At 45.8% G+C, this 19219-nt stretch overlaps 2 protein-coding genes across 13 annotated transcripts in view; one reads left to right on the top strand and one right to left on the bottom strand.

Moving 5' to 3' along the window:
• Window positions 1-12484, top strand: part of HDHD2 (haloacid dehalogenase like hydrolase domain containing 2) — a 44236-nt gene extending 31752 nt beyond the window's left edge. For all 6 annotated transcript variants that reach the window (XM_043888864.1, XM_043888865.1, XM_043888866.1 and 3 more), the window contains 3 exons: window positions 1218-1434; window positions 4934-4997; window positions 9213-12484. In XM_043888864.1, the coding sequence (XP_043744799.1) occupies window positions 1218-1434; window positions 4934-4997; window positions 9213-9316 (385 nt within the window). In that variant the 3' untranslated portion in view covers window positions 9317-12484. The remainder of the gene's footprint in view (window positions 1-1217; window positions 1435-4933; window positions 4998-9212) is intronic.
• A 4275-nt stretch (window positions 12485-16759) lies between these two features.
• The window catches only part of KATNAL2 (katanin catalytic subunit A1 like 2), a 96689-nt gene continuing 94229 nt past the window's right edge, over window positions 16760-19219 (bottom strand). For all 7 annotated transcript variants that reach the window (XM_043889191.1, XM_043889195.1, XM_043889198.1 and 4 more), the window contains 3 exons: window positions 18596-18758; window positions 17674-17776; window positions 16760-17163 (listed from right to left, as the gene is read on the bottom strand). In XM_043889191.1, the coding sequence (XP_043745126.1) occupies window positions 17024-17163; window positions 17674-17776; window positions 18596-18758 (406 nt within the window). In that variant the 3' untranslated portion in view covers window positions 16760-17023. The remainder of the gene's footprint in view (window positions 17164-17673; window positions 17777-18595; window positions 18759-19219) is intronic.

Here is a 19219-nt window from a genome sequence, read left to right as displayed (position 1 = left end):
GAAGGATCCATCCTGTGCTGTGAGCAATTCGTAGTAACTAACAATAAGACCCTGTAATAGGCCACTATTGGTTTTTACTTAATAAAATATTTAATCATAAATGTCTGAATCCTGCATCTCCCACAGGAAGGCATTTCCATGCCCACTGACAAGAATAATTTAGCAGTTTCATAGTTGAGCGCTTAATTACTCATAATTGTGAAGGGTAAGATGTGATGAATTCTGCCTCAATGGACATACTAAATATTTTAACTAAGTAGATGACTTAAAGTAAATTAAGCTAGTGAGATCATTTATTCCATTGGTTAAAAGCAGCTTAGGAAGACTGTCATGTCCCGTATATGACTCGATGATAATGGGTGTGTGACTCTTGCTGTGTGACTGTATGTAGGCAGCAGTGTTGGGATGGAAGGCAGATTATTTGTGGATGGGATTGTGGGGCTTGGGGGATTTCTTTTGTTATGTTTTGCCTGAGTCATTAATGAGGATCCTTAACTGTATGCAGTTTGGTTCTCTAACGAGAAAACTCTTCATGCCCTTTCAGTTGGTGTGAGAGTGTTTGTCCTACATCAGGAAAAAGGAAGGGACTTGACATTTCCCCTTAAGCCTTACTGCTTTGTCCTTCAGTGAAAATGGCCTGATTTTCAGAGTAACAGCAGAAGCAGTCAAAGGGTAAAATGAAGAGGGGATGATACAAGCAGAAAATATTTGTAAAATGCTCTATGAAATTTCTGAATTAGAATCTTACATTTTGGAGTAGAGAAAAGAGGGAGCCAGGTATTTTAGGAGTTAGCTAAACGTGTCACTGCACAGCAGTTGAGTCATATTATAACAGGCTCAGGAGCCTCCTGCTTACCATTAGGGAGGTTGAAACAACTTGTCTCATTAAGTTAAGCTTCTTCCCTCGAGTGTCTTATTTAGCTTTACTTCTCTTAATTCTCTTTCCCTGATGAGTTGGGTAAAGTGTCTGAAACCACTAAAGGTAAAAGGTTGAAGCAATCCCAAATTTAATAATCTATCACCTTTCTTTAGTGTATCTGAGTGTAATTCCCAGCAGTCCTAGCAAATTCATTAGAAGACAGCAAGTCATTAAAAGTTAATATGAAACTATTTGTTTCTGTGAGTGAATAAAACCACTTTGTTGTAAGTCTGACATTCTTTTCCACTCATAAAAAAGCCTTGCTTTTAGCCAATTACCATTGTCTCTGTCTGTCTAGGTTACTCCTGGATGGAGCGCCTCTGATAGCAATCCACAAAGCCAGGTATTACAAGAGGAAAGATGGCTTAGCCCTGGGGCCTGGACCATTTGTAACTGCTTTAGAGTATGCCACAGATACCAAAGCCACGGTCGTGGGGAAACCAGAGAAAACGTTCTTTCTGGAGGCGTTGCGGGGCACTGGCTGTGAACCCGAGGAGACCGTGATGATTGGAGATGTAAGTAGAAAAGCCCAGGAAGTGCCCTGGGCTCACCTGTCCTGCTGGAAGGAGCCAGCTTCAGAGCACTGCTTCGAAACACAAGCAGACCCGTTACTGGTGATTGTCAGATGGTAATAAGAGGCCGCCCATAAAGCAGGCTTTCCAGTAGTTGTTTACTGGTATTCTAAAGAACTGAAATGTTGATTATTTCTGACAATCTTCATAGTGTGATGAGATATATACAATTCAAAAGACCACCAGATACAAGACAGTTAAATGCTTTATATGTATTTTTGAAGAAAACTTAAATTTTTTTTTGACTATTCGTTAATGCAGAGACCACCTGTACCTAAAGAGTTCTCTCACTGTTGATTTTTTTTTCCTAGTATATGCTTTATGGAAGAACTTCCCAATTTGCCACAGATAGCTAAAGATAATGATTGCCCAGGCCTTTGAGTGGCAGGGCTGGCCCTGGTGACCAGATGTCCTAGCCAGTATGACCTTTGGCTATGAGCACATTGTCAGTTTACCCTGGTAAGAAAGGCAATACCAAAGAATGTTCAAACTGCTGCACAACTGCACTCATCTCACACACTAGCAAAGTAATGCTCAAAATTCTCTAAGCCAGGCTTCAACTGTACGTGAACCGGGAACTTCAGATGTTCAAACTGGATTTAGAAAAGGCAGAGGAACCAGTGATCAAATTGTCAACATCCATTGGGTCATCAAAAAAGCAAGAGAGTTCCAGAAAAACATCTATGCCTGCTTTACTGACTATGCCAAAGCCTTTGACTGTGTGGATCACAATAAACTGTGGAAAATTCTTCAAGAGATGGGAATACCAGACCACCTGATCTGCCTCCTGAGAAATCTGTATGCAGGTCAAGAAGCAGAAGTTAGAACCGGACATGGAACAACGGACTGATTCCAAATAGGAAAAGGAGTACGTCAAGGCTGTATATTGTCACCCTGCTTATTTAACTTATATGCAGAGTACATCATGAGAAACGTTGGGCTGGAGGAAGCACAAGCTGGAATCAAGATTGCCGGGAGAAATATTAATAACCTCAGATATGCAGATGACATCACCCTTATGGCAGAAAGTGAAGAAGAACTAAAGAGCCTCTTGATGAAAGTGAAAGAGGAGAGTGAAAAAGTTGGCTTAAAGCTCAATATTCAGAAAACTAAGATCATGGCATCTGGTCCCATCACTCCGTGGCAAATAGATGGGGAAACAATGGAAACAGTGAGAAACCTTGTTTTGAGGGGCTCCAAAATCACTGCAGATGGTAATTGCCGCCATGAAATTAAAAGACGCTTGCTCCTTGGAAGAAAAGATGTGACAAACCTAGACAGCATATTAAAAAGCAGAGACATTACTTTGCCAACAAAGATCCGTCTAGTCAAATCTTACGGTTTTTCTAGTAGTCATGAATGGATGTGAAAGTTGGACTGTAAAGAAAGTTGAGTACCGAACAATTGATGATTTTGAACTATGGTGTTGGAGAAGACTCTTGAGAGCCTTTGGACTGCAAGCATATCCATCCAGTCCATCCTAAAGGAAATCAGTCCTGGGTGTTCATTGGAAGGACTGATACTGAAGCTCCAATACTTTGGCCACCTGATGGGAAGAACTGACTCATTTGAAAAGACCCTGATGCTGGGAAAGATTAAAGGCAGGGGGAGAAGGGGACGACAGAGGATGAGACGGTTGGATGGCATCCCTGACCTGATGGACATGAGTTTGAGTAATCTCCCGGAGTTGGTGATGGACAGGGAAACCTGGCGTGCTGCAATCCATGGGGTCACAAAGAGTCGGAGATGACTGAGTGACTGAACTTACTGGGAAAACATTATTTTCTATGTGTGCTGTGAGGGGAAACCACTGGAAAGCACACTACCTTGTGGTCAGTAGGTGGCGAGGATTATGTTTCAATTTTGAATAATAATGCCTTAGGCTGGAAGGGCCCATCGAGATTGTCTGGTCCAAACCTCCTCACTTTACAAGCTGAGAAACCTTAGCCCAGAGAGGTAGGCCTCATGACGGAAGTCCCAGGGCTGCTGAGTGGCATGGCTGGAAGTAGGGCCCGAGGCCCCAGGCTCCCTCCAGAAGCAACTGTAGGTCCCGCTGTGTTGAACTGTGCTGCTGCTCAGGGACCACAGTCCTCCTGACTGCCCCCTTCTGCTAGGTTCCTGCACCAACACCCACCAGATATCACTGGACTCAGTCCTGCTTTGAAAAACCATCTTTTCAGTAACAACTTGTCCCTCTGGCAGGCCTTTAGCTGACTTTTCTAGGCAAATGTGTATTCAAGAAAGTGGTTACCTTAGCCTGGAGATTTCAGAATTCTTTGTCCCTGGAGACCCTGCTATTGGCACAACATGGAAGGTGGGAAGGGCATGCGATAGCAGAATTCAGCTGCACGGAGGGTTGTTGTCTGAGAGAGGGGTAGCTTTCCCTCCCTTTTCATGTCTACATTTTCCCACCTCCTTCTTCCTTTCCCTCTCCCCTGTCTTGCCTGCTTCAACAAGGCAGGTTTAGATGCAACAGAAAAGGTTTTGAGTTAGACCTTGAGTGAAGATTTTGACAGAAATTCTGAGACTCATTTCCAAGGGTGGTTGTTAAATTACATGAATGATTTTAAGGGAAAAGTTTTTCTTTGAGCATGATCTGAATAAATTCTGCTTCTAGACATGAGATGGCAGGATTGATTTTATTGATGTTTCTCCCAGTTCTTGAATTTTTATTGCCTTGCATTTATTACAGTTAGCTGAGTATATTCACCCCTATCTTGAGTAAGAATTGAAAAACAAGAGCTTCCCTTTTAAACTGGTCTGTTATTCCTAAGTGTGAAGACAGTCTCAGAATCTGTTGAAGTATACGATCTGACTTGCTTCCTCCTATTACTGACAGTTGGATGAAAAGTAAGGATAATGTCTTGCGTGGGCAGCATGAGAGCTGTCTTCTGAACCTAGTTCACTCACTGCCCTGCAGTTGGATCATTTGCCTTCAGAGCTGCCAAATGATAAAATATCTTTTTTCCATGATCTGCTTTAAAAGGAGATAGATGGGAACTTCCCTGGTGGTCCAGTGGTTGAGACTCTGCTCCCAGTGCAGGAGACCCAGGTTTGATCCCTTGTCGGTGAACTAAATCCCACATGCTGCAACTAAGACCTGGTGCAAACGAGTAAATAAAAATGAAAAATATTTAAAAAAAAGAAATAAGATGGACATGTGGCAAAACATGAAGGCTTGTCAGTGCCCTTTTCATGTTTGGTTACCAGGGTTACTACTCTGTTTTCTACCTCTGCCTCCGTGATGCTTCCCTTTACAGTTGGTGTGCTCCCTCAGACTATTACACATGGGTTTATCCTTTTTTATACCTCCCTCGCTCTCGTTTTAAGAAAAAACATGGGATTGCAGTTGGCCATCCCAGCCTAATAAATTGCTGGTAGGTTGGTTGGTTGGCGAGCTCATTGAAGACACTGGACTAAACGCTTCGTCACGCTTTTCTAGGACTGCAGAGATGATGTTGGTGGGGCTCAGAATGCCGGCATGCGGGGCATCTTAGTCAAGACAGGTACGTATCTTCTGTACAAGCTTTCTCTGAAACAGAATGGTAGAATACACCATTCTTAAAGAATAGTCTTTGAAAAAATGGCAAAGCCCACTGGGTACTTTAATTCTTTTTCTGCCACAAAGCAAAAATAAAGTGGGCATAGGATTGCAGGGAAGAAAGATGATGTGAGCTAGGAAGATCAGATCTGAGTTCAGAGGTGTTTTCACACTTTCTCAGAGATAGTCATACACAAGACAGTTAGCCTTTATATGATTTTATGGATATACAAATCACCAGTTGACCAAAAACCCATTGATCGTGGGGCTCTGTAAAAATATCCTTTCTTTTTGCACTAGGTATAAAATGATGTTGACCTCTTTGGGGACTGACTAGCTAAGTGATAACTTTGTGTTAATGTTGTTTTAAAAACACATAAAAAAACTTTTTTCTTGTCTTTTCATGTACTGTTTTAGTAACAATTTCCTATATCAAAATTAAGTAAACTGGGTGTGGTCCCTCAAGTATATTTAAGGAAAGGGAAAGAACTTAATGGGGAAGCCTCAGCTGATACAGTATCATGATGACAGCAGACCAGTTAGGTGTCTTGGGTCTAGGTCTCAGCTGTACACTGACTCTGAGATTCTGTCAGAACCCTTCACCTCTTGGGGCTGTTTATAGATGATGGGGCTGGACTGCTCCCTTGTAGCTCTGTGCCATTTTCCAGTGTGGAGTGTGATGAATAAAATCCTCTCAAGGTAAGGAAAGACAAGGCATGACAGCTGTGGGTGGGCGTGTACTTCTGTGCTGAGAACGTGATCAGCCTTTCCAGATAAAGTGAACAGGTCTCCCCCACACCTGCTGCCAGAGGGTACCTACTGAGCTTAGAACTAATAGAACATGTTTGAGGATGACACAGGGGTCCGTTCCAAGAATTGTCATCAGACTCTGATCAATTAAATAGCAGATAAGGGTTTCTGTGGGCTTCCCTGGTGGCCCAGCAGTTAAGAATCTGCCTGCGGAAAAAAAAAAGAATCTGCCTGCGTATGCAGGAGATGCGGGTTCAGTCCCTGGGATGGGAAATCCCTGGAGAAGGAAATGGCAACCCACTCCAGTATTCTCGTCTAGAAAATCCCATGGACAGAGGAGCCTGGTGGGCTGCAGTCCATGGGGAGAGTCAGAGTAGTGACTGAACAGTAACAGCAGAAGATTCCATAAATGGCTCTTTGAGTTCATATGCCTGGCTTCATACAGGTTGTCCAGAAAAGGGAGGATTTACACAGTCATAGAAGACCTGCCACCAGGAAATTTTTAGAAAAACGTATATTTACTCATGACTGTGATGTTTGTTCAAGAAAATGTGGTTGCATGAAAGCTATTTTGAATTTAAAAACAAACAAACAAACACGAGATGCTTCTATAATTGAATAAGAGGTACTTCCCAGGCCCTGTGCGTGGGGCTGGCTTCCCAGGTGGCACTAGTGGTAAAGAATCTGCTTGCCAGTGCAGGAGATGCAAGAGACTCAGGTTTGATCCTTGGTTCAGGAAGATCCCCTGGAGTAGGTAATGGCAACACACTTCAGTTTTCTTGCCTGGAGAATCCCATGGACAGAGAAGCCTGGTGGGCTGCAGTCCATGGGGTTGCAAAAGAGTCAGACACAACTGTGCAGCTGAACACACACAGTGTGAACGAAGAGGGAAACAGTCTTCTCATGCAGGAGGTGTAGGGGTGAACTGGTGGAACCTTGCAGATGGTGACTCTAGTCACTTTAGAACTAACAGTGTTTTTGCACATTTCTCATTCAAAATGATCACCGCTTTCCCTGGAACATCACTCTGCTTTGATGGAAGCGAAGAGGATGACGGGACATATCAGGGAATCAAGAAAAACAGGCGCACTCATCATCTTTCCTTGTGTGTGAATTTTCAGATTCCTGACATTGACCATTTTATGATCCGGTCATTGAGGAAATCCACAGATAACTATTTCTATTCTTGCGTTCCCGTGAACATTTCCTTTCTTAGCTCACATAATTAAGGATTTACACCAAGTATTAAAACTGCTGTTCTACCAGTGTCTTGTGGGCCCAGCTCCCCCGAGCTGGTCGCCGTGGTTCTGCCTTCTTTTCTGACTGGCCGTTGGCTGTGGTCAGCCCATCACAGAGGGCTTAGAGAAGCCAGCAGCTCCACACAGTCACATCTAAAATGTCTAACTTAGTTATGTAGCTAAGTTCAGCTCATGAAAACAGGCCCATTTGTACTGTCCATCTTTGGTCAGGGAAAAAAAAAAAAAATCCCAAGTAAGACCACTGTTCTGCAAGCGTACAGAGCTGCTGGTTCCACTGATGGATTTGAACTGAATGCAGTGGACAAGTGCTCAGCTTCCCAGTGTTGAAAATTACCATGGAAATTTTCACTTATTCAGTGGTCTTGAGTAATTTGTTTCTCAGTAACACAAGTTAAATGCTCAGTATACATTTGCTCCATGATTTGTTAATAAAGACTTTTGACTAGCCCTGACCAGAATCTAATTCTATTTAGCATGTAAAACAGTGACCTAGGAGAGACGGGATCACCCTTTGTCCAATGTTGTCAACATGGCTTCCAGCGTTCTGCCTCCGTTTACATTTATTCATCCAGGAGAGTACTCAGACTGCCGTGCTGAGTCAGGCGTGAGTGACGGTGGCCTGCTCCACTCACTTGGCCAGCACTGTTGAGCACCTGCCACATGCCAGACACAGTGCAGGTTGCTAAAACTTGCACACATACGTAAGCCGCTGTGTCAGTTTGTACTTTGTAGAAGCCCCAGGGCCAGACCAAGCAGAAGCATGCTGCAAGCCCTTCTCTCCATGGCTAAGAACCCTGACTTTCACACATCGGTCCTTAGACAACTAGATCCAAGAAGTGGGTGGTATAGTAAAAAGTAGTCATTAACTTACCTGTGAGACCAAGCAGAAACCTTGCAAAGGGTAACTCAATGGGATTTAAGCTTAAGAAGAAATGAGCAGGAGAGTTTGCTGTGTGGACCATGCTGTGGACAGGTGCCTTGAGGATGCTGGGGAAGTTTACCTTTGTGCGTTTGATGCTGGCTCCTTTCCTGTAGGAATTCACAAGTCAGCAAGGCAGGACAGGAGCAATGTCACCACCACAGTGCCACGTTGTGGGCTGGGGGTTTTCAGGCTTTGTGTTTGCTGGACAAAACCTCTTAGGTAGTTGTAGAAAACAAAAGGGACTGTATTGTAGAAAATGGTGAGCCTATTGTTTGGAAGCCTAGATTTAGGCAGAGAATACTGGAAATTGCAGAAAAATAAATAGAGGCTCACAGAAAGGGTGATGAGAGAGCATGCAGAAAGGGCAAGTGCAGAGGCCGCACCAAGGCCGCAGGGCAGACGGCCTCATCCCCAGGGCCTTGATGGAAGCAGTGTTCTGCACCGCCCCCCCCACCTCCATCCCTTTCCTTCCTTCCTTCTTTCTTTAATTTAACAAGTGCTACAGAATGCCTACCGTGTGAGGGGTGCTGAGTTGGGTGACTGAGGGCCTGGTAGGCAACAAGACATTTGGGGCTCCTTCTGAAGAGCACTGGGACACATTAAGGGTGTCTAAATGGGGGTCATGCACGGCCTGATGTACATGTGTCAGATCAGCTCTGTGACCCTGTGTGAGCACTTCCTCTGCTGTGCTGGGCTGTTCATTTGTGGGTCTTGAATTCCTCAGTGCCCTGCCGGGCAGCCTGTCCGCCAGCCTGCACATGAGCACCGTGACCATCCGTCTCTCCCTGCCCGGCGCGCTCATTTGCCCGTTCACGGGCTTCCTGCTGGGCAGCAGCACATGCAGTCCCAGTCACCCGTGAGCTGACAAGGCCTCTGTCCTGTGGGGTCTGGGTCTCGTGTAAAAGCACTGATTTAATCACCGTCCGTGTCTTTAGGGCTGGTGGGGGAGGAAAACGAATTTCACCAGGTGAGGAGATTTGAGGGCACCCTTAACTGTCAGGTGACCCAGTACCTGGGATCTGGCATCCGTTGCTGAGAGACCAGAGGGCCTGGGAAATGCTCAACACATTGGGCTTTGGATTGCCTCGTGGCATCCTGCAGCCTGGATGGAAGGTGCTTTGGGGGCTCTGGAGCCCCCGATTCTCTCGGCGCTGTCAGGGCGGCCTGTGGGGGCCCGGTTGCTCACGGGCCGTGATTACTCTGGCGTCCTGACAGTAGCCTTTGTTCACGGGCTTTACTTTCATTTCAGGGAAATATCGAGCAGCAGACGAAGACAAAATTAACCCAGCTCCTTACTTAACCTGTGAGAGCTTCCCGCATGCCGTGGACCACATTCTGCAGCATCTGCTGTGAACCGTCTGAAGCAACTTGAAATGCAGCTTTTCATCGACTGGAATGAGTCCCTCAACACACTCAGCGCCGGCCTAGACAGACCACTCAGCGCTGCTCACCGGTTAACCCTCTTTTATTGTGCAGTAATTAGAAAAAAAGGTATTGAATTGCAGCCAGCCACTCAGCCTGGCTAATCCCTTTTATTTTGTAAAAGAAGATGAGATCCAAAGAAAGGGAAAGCTGAGATTGAGTGTTCCTTTTAAAATATTCATCAGGTTAGCGGGGCTGGAGGAGAGTCTGCCGCAGGGAGCCTCGCGGTCTCTGTCCTCTCCTCACTGGTAAATTGGTGGGGTTCAGGCTGACTAAAGTTGAATGGTATCTTTTTAAGTTATAAAGTACTGTACTAAAGGGTGCATTAGGCTGTAGTTTTAACACTGAGTTCAGCTGTGAAATCTGTCAGAAGGGCCGAGTGGAGAGTACAGGCCAGAAGCAGCAAAATAAATTGTCCTCTAGCCCAAGTGATGGAGTGGATTTGCTTTCACCGATGTTGAAAACTAGATTAGCTATTGTATTATTCCCAGCCTGGGTGACTTCTTTTTCTCTTCATTAACCAGAGATGACTAATTTAAATTTAGAACCTGATTTTAATTTAAAATAATATTTCCATTAATAACCTATTCATTGCAGATACCTATTATACTGTGTAACAGTTGTTTTGGAAATTTTATGTAAAATTAAAACTATCAGTATTTCACAGATGTTTTAATTAGACATTGTTATTAACAGGAACAGTGCAGAAACTAAAATCAAGCCTTTAATGTCTTACAGACCATGCATTTTTGAGGTTAGTGTCCACCCGGGCCCCATTAACTGTACGTTTGCAAGATTTCATTATTTTTGCCTCTGACACTGTGGGAAAAATCCTTCAGAAGCTATTGGGACAGATTCAAGCTTTTATGTACTTGGTTACCATGACTGTAAAATGAAATCTCGCCTTGTAACATGGATGATTCTTCTCATGTTAAACCCACCAAAATGAAGGGGACTGAGTAGGTAATGACTTCCCTTGTACATTTGCATACGCTGATGATCCTGGGCCTTTGCTGGGCTCTTGGGCCCTGGATTATCAGCATGTAATTGTCCATCATCTCGGTGCTCCCCCTACTGAAGCACACAGCAGTGTTGATGAGCTTCGGGTTTTGATGCTTGTTTAGAGATCAGCTTTGTCTTAGGTGGGAGGGGGCAAAGCTGAATGGCCACTCCCCCTCCTCCTGGCTGTCTGCTGAACGCTGTTCTTACTGTGCAGATGCCCGGACTTAGTCCTTGCACGTGCCAGAGTGCAAAAGACAGGAGTGCCGGGACACCACCCGGATGGGGAGGAGGGCGGTGGCAGGGGCACAGAGCCCGGCCAGCACTTCCAGCCCGCCCCTTCCGTGACCCTAGCCACTCCCCAGCCTCTCCTGCCTCCTCTCCCCTCTCGGTAGAGTAACCATATGGTGCCCACCACGCAGGCATGTTGTGAGAGTTAAACGCACAGCACACATATTAAGGGCTTTGAATAGAATCAGGCAGATGCTAAGTGTCCACGTTTGTGGTGATGACATGCAGATACAGGAGTGTCTGCATTTAACCATCTGGGAAAGTTTGGCAGAGTTCATCTCTACAGTCAGTTCAGTGGGGAAGGTCTTCCTGAGTAAAAAAGAGACATTCTACGATGTTTGAACTCCTTCAGACCAGAGCTGCAAAGAGGGAGGCCCCGCGTGCAAGCAGAGGCTGCTGGTATGTTCACCTGTGGCCTGTTCCCCAGCACCTGGAACAGCGATTTCTTGGCCCAGGCGTTCTCAAGTGTTTGCTCGCTGCTGTGTGTGAAGTGCCTGCTAGGAGATAAGTGTATAAGAGAAGGATCTGGAGGGCCAAGGAGGATGCCCAAGGCAGTGTGAAGATCCTGTGTCCCTGTCCTATGACGTGGTCCTGCCTGCAGAATGGAGGAAGTGTCCCCTCCTTCATGCCGAGCGCTTGATTACACTTGGACCTTCACACGTCTCCTCTTCCCACCAGACAGGACTGTGTCTGCTACAGCACAGAACAGGCACTCAGGCAGTCACCGGACCAATCAAACTTAGCTGTAAATATTATAAGAATTTAATGCTAGAACGTGTAGCTGTGGGTAGGGAGGAGAAAATAAGTTTCATTTTAGACTTGCTGTCCATAGAAGAGGCCCATTAGACACTTAAGTAATGGCTCTGACAGTCTGGGGACAGGTTAGAGCTAAAGCCACACAGTAGACATGACTGATAGGTGAGTGGCCCCAGAGGGTAAGATGCCGTGTGCACCCAGCCCCGCCAAGAGAAATGGCTGCTCCACTTTCCTCCACTCTCACGTGGCCCTGGAGGCCATTCAAACCCTAGTTTACCGTTTTATTTAACAGACGTTATAGAGGGCTTTCTAACTGACCTGTCCACAGTGTGAAGTCTGTGAGGATAAAGAGAAATCTTGGTTCAGGTTGAAATTACTAGAAACATTCCCAGCTCAGCCTGTTGGTCTGTGTTGGGCCTCATGGAGGAGATTTAATAACCAAGGTATGTAAAGGACTTTATTTTCCAGCCATTACCTTCAAGGACTGTCTTTTGGTACTGACCCCAAGGATAGTGTTTGTATCAGCTTTACTGTAATCCTGTCCTGGCCCCAGAAAAGGACCAAGTGACCCCTTAGGACTAGAAGGGGCATTAGAGAACATCCACTGTCAGGAGGTGGTTATTGCACATCTGCCGTGAGCCAGGTGCGTGCTTGGTGTGATGGGCGAACTGTGATGTCTCCTGGAGGAGACACAGTTGTGCCCACTTCACACTCACCATCCAGAATCAGCTCGTTCTGCAATGACTCTGCGTACCCACCATTCCACCCCTCCCAGAGCAGATCATGATGCCCCGAAAAAAGGGGGCTTGCCCACCTCCTTCAGCAACGGCTCCATCAAACACCTATGGCTGTGGATGTCACAGACTCCCCTGGAGTGACAGTTGTCGTCCCCTAACCCTAATCCCACATTGAAAAATTACAGGAGTGAATTGTACAGGAAAGTCAGATCACACCTGTGTTGATGATGTTCAGTTGGTTTTGGATCACTGGTGGTTCATGTAGGATGAAACTCAAGTCCTTGGGTACCTATAATAAAGAACTTTTAAAACTGCACTAATGTGTTTCATTAAAACATTTGCCTTGGGTGGCAGAGTCCCTTTGTCCTGTTAGCAGTTATCTGCATGGAGCCAAGTTTGTATTAGAGAGTTTTCTTTGACATAAATCACAAAATTCTTGCCCAGAATAAATGCACAAGGCCTTTGCTAACTCTGTGTTACACCAGCCACCTGCTACCCAAAGTATGCTGCTGTCTTTGAGAGGCGAGGTGCCCAAGTACCAGAAATCGTTTATCGTAATTCAAACGGCATCTATTAAAATGAAACAGATTTCAGTATCTTTTTCTAGTATTTAATGTCATACACATCTCAGTGCCTGCTTGTTTCAATGGCTCCTGTGCCTGAGGAAATCAAAGTATTTCTTAAATGCCCACTGGGAGTAAAGCACCAAGGAAGACCGAGCAGACTGTAGCTCCGACTCCTAGATACAGATCTTTTAGTTGGGAAATAAAAGCATGTAAACAGTGTACCTAAAGGTTCACAGAGCTCTGGCAAGTTCAAGGTGGTGGTGTAAGTGCCCCCAGAGAAGAGCTGATGTGCAGTGAGCGGAAGGCTCCAGAACAGTAACAACGTCCAGCCTCTGAAGCACATACAGTGCTCAGTCTGTGGTCTGTGTCATTTCATCCATTCTGCAGCAGTGGCAGAAAGTACCACAGCCGTGGTCTAACATTCAGGTGGGGTAAACAGTCAACCGTACACACAGCTGTGTAATGCAGGGGAGCTACTGACAAGTGATGAAGAGTAGAGCCAGTAAGCATGAGGTTGCTGTTCCTTTAGATAACTAGTCCATCAGGGAAGGCATCTGAAGGCCAGAACGAGTGCTGTGGGTGAATCGGGTGAAGAACCTGAACTGCCAGTGTCTGAACTATCAGGAGATGGCAAATGCAAATCCATGGCTGGTTTTCTTGGAAAGGTCAGAAGGTCTGCATTTCCGTGTTCAGTTGGACCCGGGTCACTGCTGTGTCCTCCGGACAGTTCTGGCCTCTGCAGTTGGCCACAGTCCCCACCTCTCCTTCCCTTGCTTTACCCATGTGTTACTATGCTCGAAGTTCTATAGGCATTTCAGTTTTGACCTCTGCTTTAGAAGAAAATATCACATGTGGAAATAAGTTAAAATTTCCATCAACAACTAACAGGTTGGTCTCCTATAACCCTATAAACTTAGATATACTTTTAGTCTACTTTTTAAAAAATAACCAGAGACTCTAAACAGATTAATCATGTATTAGTTGATATCTCAAAGCCCCACTTAAGAGGAATGAAGTTGGAATAAACCCACAAGAGTGGGAGAGGAGACATCGGTGGATGAGAGAGTACAGTAATCTAGGATCTGTGAAGAGGTTGGAGCATTTGCTAAAATCAATGCAAAGAAAAAAAAACAGAATTCATCCTGTAAGACGACCTCAAAGACTCAAGGCTTGGAGACACTGAGCAGAGAGGTGGTGAGGTGTGGGGCAAGTCTGAGAAGCAAGGAATTGGTTCAAAGCTGGGAAAGTGGCTGGAAGCCCAGAAACCCTCCCCACCCTGAGCAGCCAGATGAGCACCCTCAGCGAGGCAGGAGAGGAGGTTTACTCTGGGAGAGTGGACCTGTGAACATCAAGGCCTTGGAGACTGTGGGGTTGAGGGTGGGCCAGGGTGAGATGCAGGGCTGAAAACAGGATTAGGTAAATCTCTGCTTACGCTGCACCGGTGTTCTGGTCCCCATCCCCTTCCCTCCAGGACCAGAGTGCATGGGAATGGACTTGAAGGTTTATATGATGTATTTGGCCATTTAGAAGAGAACACTGATGAAAGTGAAAGTTGCTCAGTCATGTCCGACTCTGCGACTCTATGGACTATACAGTCCATGGAATTCTCCAGGCCAGAATACTGGAGTGGGTAGCCCTTCCCTTATCCCAGGGACCTTCCCAACCCAGGGATGGAACCCAGGGCTCCCCCTCTTTGCAGGTATATTCTTCACCAGCCGAGCCACAAGGGAAGCCCAAGAATGCTGGAGTGGGTAGCCTATCCCTTCTCCAGTGGATCTTCCCAACCAAAGAATCAAATCGGGCTGTCCTGCATTGCAGGGTGATTCTTTACCAACTGAGCTATCAGGGAAGCCCTCAACACTGATGGGCATCTAACAAATCTCAGAATTTGCCAAGAAAACTAAGAATAAATACTTAGAAAATTAAGCAAATGAAAAAAAGGAGACAGACAAAACCCATCAAGAAAGGAAATGTAACCTGATCGATTCTTGCCTCTGGGGTGAACAATGTACAATGAACAAAGTCATAAAAATATGATTATTGAGTTAACCTAAAACTGTAATAAAACTATTTGAGGACAATAGGGAAAGACATATGTGTGTGGTATGGATGGGGCAAAGGAATGAAAAAGCTACATTTCATTTCATCCAAAGCAGGAAGTCATTAGATAATGTATAAAACTGATGAAGAAGCCACTAAAATAAAGGCCTAAGAACAGTCATGCATGATCCAAGAACAGTCATGCACGATCATTTGTAGACAAACTTTCCAAGGAATGGGGAAAGGAGAATGTGATTGAATGTAGGTGGAAGTGTTACAAAGATGAATTTAGAGTCTCAAAAGAAAAGGAGGAAGGATGTGAGGGTGGGTTTTGGAAATGGAAGGTTACATTTATTTGCGGGAAGGATGATCAAATGTTCACTTACCTGAACAGAGTCAGAAACCCTGGGACAGTAAGCTAAGTGGCAACCTTAGCTTGTGACAACCCTGTTGTCACAAAACATGCTGCCCACAGGAGCCCTCCTCTGCTCCTTTGCCCGTAAGTACACGTACAGTACATGTTAAGTACCATACATCTTAAGTACGGTATATCTTAAGTACACGTACAGTACCTCTGCTTTCCAAGTAGAGGTTCCATCCACTTGAGATTTTATGAAATCAGAAAGGATGGCAAAGGCCACAAGCAAATGCCCTAAAAGCTGTAAGAAATGTCAGCTGACAGCCGGACAAAGAAAATAACCCCAAAAGCACAGAAGGCAGCTCTTGGAAATTGAGCAGGACAGCAGTGGGGCCGTTGAACCTGGAGACCTCCATATCCTGGCTGTCGGCCGCGCTGCTCAGGGCCATACCGAGTGACCATGAAGAAGTTTCACTTGCGCTTCTGCTAGGATGAAATGTCTTCTAGTTTCTTTTAAACTTGTTTTATAAGGGTATATTTTCAATTTGATTACATTTTCCATGAAATGATGTTTTAAGAGGCATTTGAGAATATTCTATTCAAAATGATCAATACCCCAAGGTGTTGTTTTTTTTTTAAAGGGTGAAATCCTTTGGACTATTTAGCCAAAATGTCCTTTTTTCCTGGAAGTGTTTTCTGGATGAGTCTGGCTAACAGGGTGTTAGCCAGATGAAGACAATAAGGCAAGGGAGACAACAGAAGGTGACTACCGTGGGAAAGTTCTAGGTGGGGGGAGAGGCAGCATTACTTAGTGAAAGTCTTCAAAATGTACCAGGATCTGCACGTGGATGCCTCAGATTGTGGGTTTCTGAATGAGATGTTTCCAGCTGTTTCCAAACCCATAAGGAGACTAAGGAGGACCCTAAGAGCAGGGACGACTATTCCAGGAGCTCAGGTATCCCATCCTAAGCTTTGGATCCAACGAGGAGCCGTGGCAATGGAAAGAGAAGGGCTGAACACACAGGGTGTGAGATGTGAAGATGTTAACAGGCGCCAGAACTCAAAACACTGCAACTGGTGGGTGGGGAGAGTGGTTGCTTGTCCCCACTGCTATCAGCTCATCTCCAGAGATGGGCTTCCCTGGTGGCTCAGCTGGTAAAGAATCTGCCTGCAGTGTGGGAGACCTGGGTTCGATCCCTGGATTGTGAAGATCTCCTGGAGAAAGGGACGGCTACCCACTCCAGTATTCTGGCCTGGAGAATTCCATGGACTGAATAGTCCATGGGGTCGCAAAGAGTCAGACACGACTGAGTGACTTTCACTCAGAGATGGGCCAGTGACATTCCTGAGTGGGGCTAGTCTGAGTTGGCTCTGCTGATAGAATGGCTGGAGTCAGAATCAGGGAGAGCTGATGAGATTCAGGATATTGTCAGAAGAAGGAAGCAAACCGCTTCCTTCCATGCTCTCACCCTTATGTGCCCTTGAACTGTCCACTGGTCAGATGGTCTGTCAAGCTTTGCTTCTGATTGGCTCCCCAACTCAGAACCACCCTGTGCATCCCAACACAACTTTCCTAACCACACCTTTTTCAAAATAAAAATGCCAGTTCGCAAAGGAGGAACACTAAAAATTTTATGGGGTCTCACTGTGAGAAAAGTCTCCACTGCATGACCTCAGAGCATACATACCTGTAATTAGAATCTTCAGTATTTTGCTGACATTAACCATGAAAATATCTATTTCCAAAGTAGTACAGTTGTCCAAATTAATCCAATATTCAAGGTAATTTTCTGTTTTCTATTCCAATTTTCTGTTCTTTCTGTAAACTGACACTAATCAATGAGGAGGCCTCTGTGGTTTTCTTTGCGGCCAAGTCAGGGTAAATGTGACCTCACACAGACTCGAACTCACTTTGCCAGGCTGCGTATCTCTGAGTCAGACTTTTTGCTGAAGGCTTGGTATGGGTGAGCACATCCAAAAAGTCAGCAGTGGTCACTGTATCCAGCTGGATCCCAGGTAAATTGCTGCTCTCTAGATGGAAACACAAGAATAACGGCTCAACAATCGACCTAATGGTGATCAATGCTCTTGAAACGCTAATAGACCTTCTCTCAAGACAATGCATAATGCAGCATTCTTAATGGTTAATGCAGCAACAGGCAAGGCCAAAGAAGGTTGGGGGGAAACGTCTTTAATGTGCAACTCAGCCCCTGAAGCCCATACACAAAATCTGACTTAAATGTATCGTTACAAAGTATTATTTAATATTTATATAGTAACGCAAATGGATCCAGCCCCACATAGTGTACCAGAAAAATAAAAGCCCGAGCCCTAAGGAGTTTATCATCTGGGGGCAAAATTGATCCAAAACAGAACTGAAGAGGAGAAAGGAGTTGGGTGCAGAAGGAAGATTTCCACCAAAGAACGAGTGCCAGTGTAGGGAGCCAGGAGGCACAGAGGCGAGGCGCCACCTGCTGGTGGAAGCTAAATTCTTAAACAGTTTTCTCTCCCAGAGCCCCTTGGCTGCCATCCCCACCGTACCTGACTGATGATTTTCAAGGGCGTTGAAGATCTTCCTCACAGGCCGCATGGCTGCTTCCCTGCAGACTAGCTTAATGTCCGAGCCAGAGTAGCCTTCGGTCTCCTGAAACACCCGCAGACCGAGCCATCAGGCACCAGGCAGCACGCTGGCTGTGGTTACATCCTTATAGGTAGGACCAGGTGTCAGAGCCCGTTTGGATTCCGTGTCTGTCACCCATGGACACTATACAAAGATTCCCGGATAAACAGTGTTTGGGGGGAGGGAGGCTGCTAGTTTGGATAACCTAAGAAACTGGGCGACAAACGTCTTCCTAATACCATCCAAACAAAGGTGGTGGGATGCTGCTGAAGGACTGGCCCACCCAAGTCAGCCTAATGAGACCCTAGTGCCCAGATCCCAGGATGATCAAATTTGGGGGACATTTTTATTCTTGTAAATAAGATGATAACCTGTCTCTAGGGAACCTCAGAGAACACCACGTTCAAGTGTCCTTTCGAGAAAGCAATGATACCCGTGGCCGTGGGGGTAACAGACAGGTGACCTAAAGCTTCACTGTCTGTGAAAGACGTGCACTTAATCATCACAGTAACCCTCTGTGGCCTGTTACCCATTTTACAGATGAAGAAGCTGAGGCTCAGAGAAGATGTGATGTCCGCGAGGGCACACAGCTAATATTAGCGGCAGGGCCAGGATCTGACCGGAGGCCCTCTGAGTCTACGCCCTATGCTATTTCCACTTCATCACATCCCTTTCTGCTGGAATGCTTGCAAGGGGCAAAGGGCTCACTCTTTCATGAAGGAGAGGCCTGTCGGGTTGTTGGGGGTAGTTTGGATCTTTCCTAGGTGACTCCAGCCTCCGAACAGCTCACGAGATGACCCTGCCGAGAAGAGGGTCTCGGGGCGGCCCCCCCAGGCGGCTCACCCGGCTCAGCAGGCTGTAGTCCAGGTCCGCGCGCAGCTCGAGGGTGCTGCTCCTGCTCACGGGGGGCAGCCAGTGGTGGATCATGGCCTCCCGGGCCTCCTGGCTCGGCAGGTCCACCAGAATCCTCTTCTCCAGGCGGCGCAACATGGCACAGTCCAGCTCCCTGAATCACGTCCGAAAGAGAGGAACTGGTTTGAGGCAGTAAACTCACTTCCTGAGCGACAAATGTATCTGAAGAACAAATTAGCAGGTGACAATCCCGCATCCTCCCTGTGACGCTACGTCTGTGCCCGAGTGGACGACACCACCACTTCATGTTGTTTGGGAGAAAGAAATAGTTATAAAAGAAGAAAAAAAAAGACAGAAAAGGAGAGAGGAAAGGAAGAAGGAAGGAGAAAAAGAAAAAGAGAAAGAGAAAGAAAAAAAAAAGACATCTCCCAAAGAACTCATGTGAAGGAGATAATTTTAAGTGACTTAATTTGAGGGGAAATAAATCCAGCTAACAACAACCAAACGTGTGAGCATTCCCACTGCAGTTGTAACATCAATTTTTCAATCTGATCCTGCCAGTGAGTACATTATTCCTGACAATAACGTGGGCACTCTGGGAAGGACACTAATTCT

Source organism: Cervus elaphus, chromosome 27 (genome assembly GCF_910594005.1).
Source record: "Cervus elaphus chromosome 27, mCerEla1.1, whole genome shotgun sequence".
In the NCBI taxonomy this organism is placed as follows: Eukaryota; Metazoa; Chordata; class Mammalia; order Artiodactyla; family Cervidae; genus Cervus; species Cervus elaphus.
This window is presented reverse-complemented; position numbering and strand designations above follow the sequence as displayed.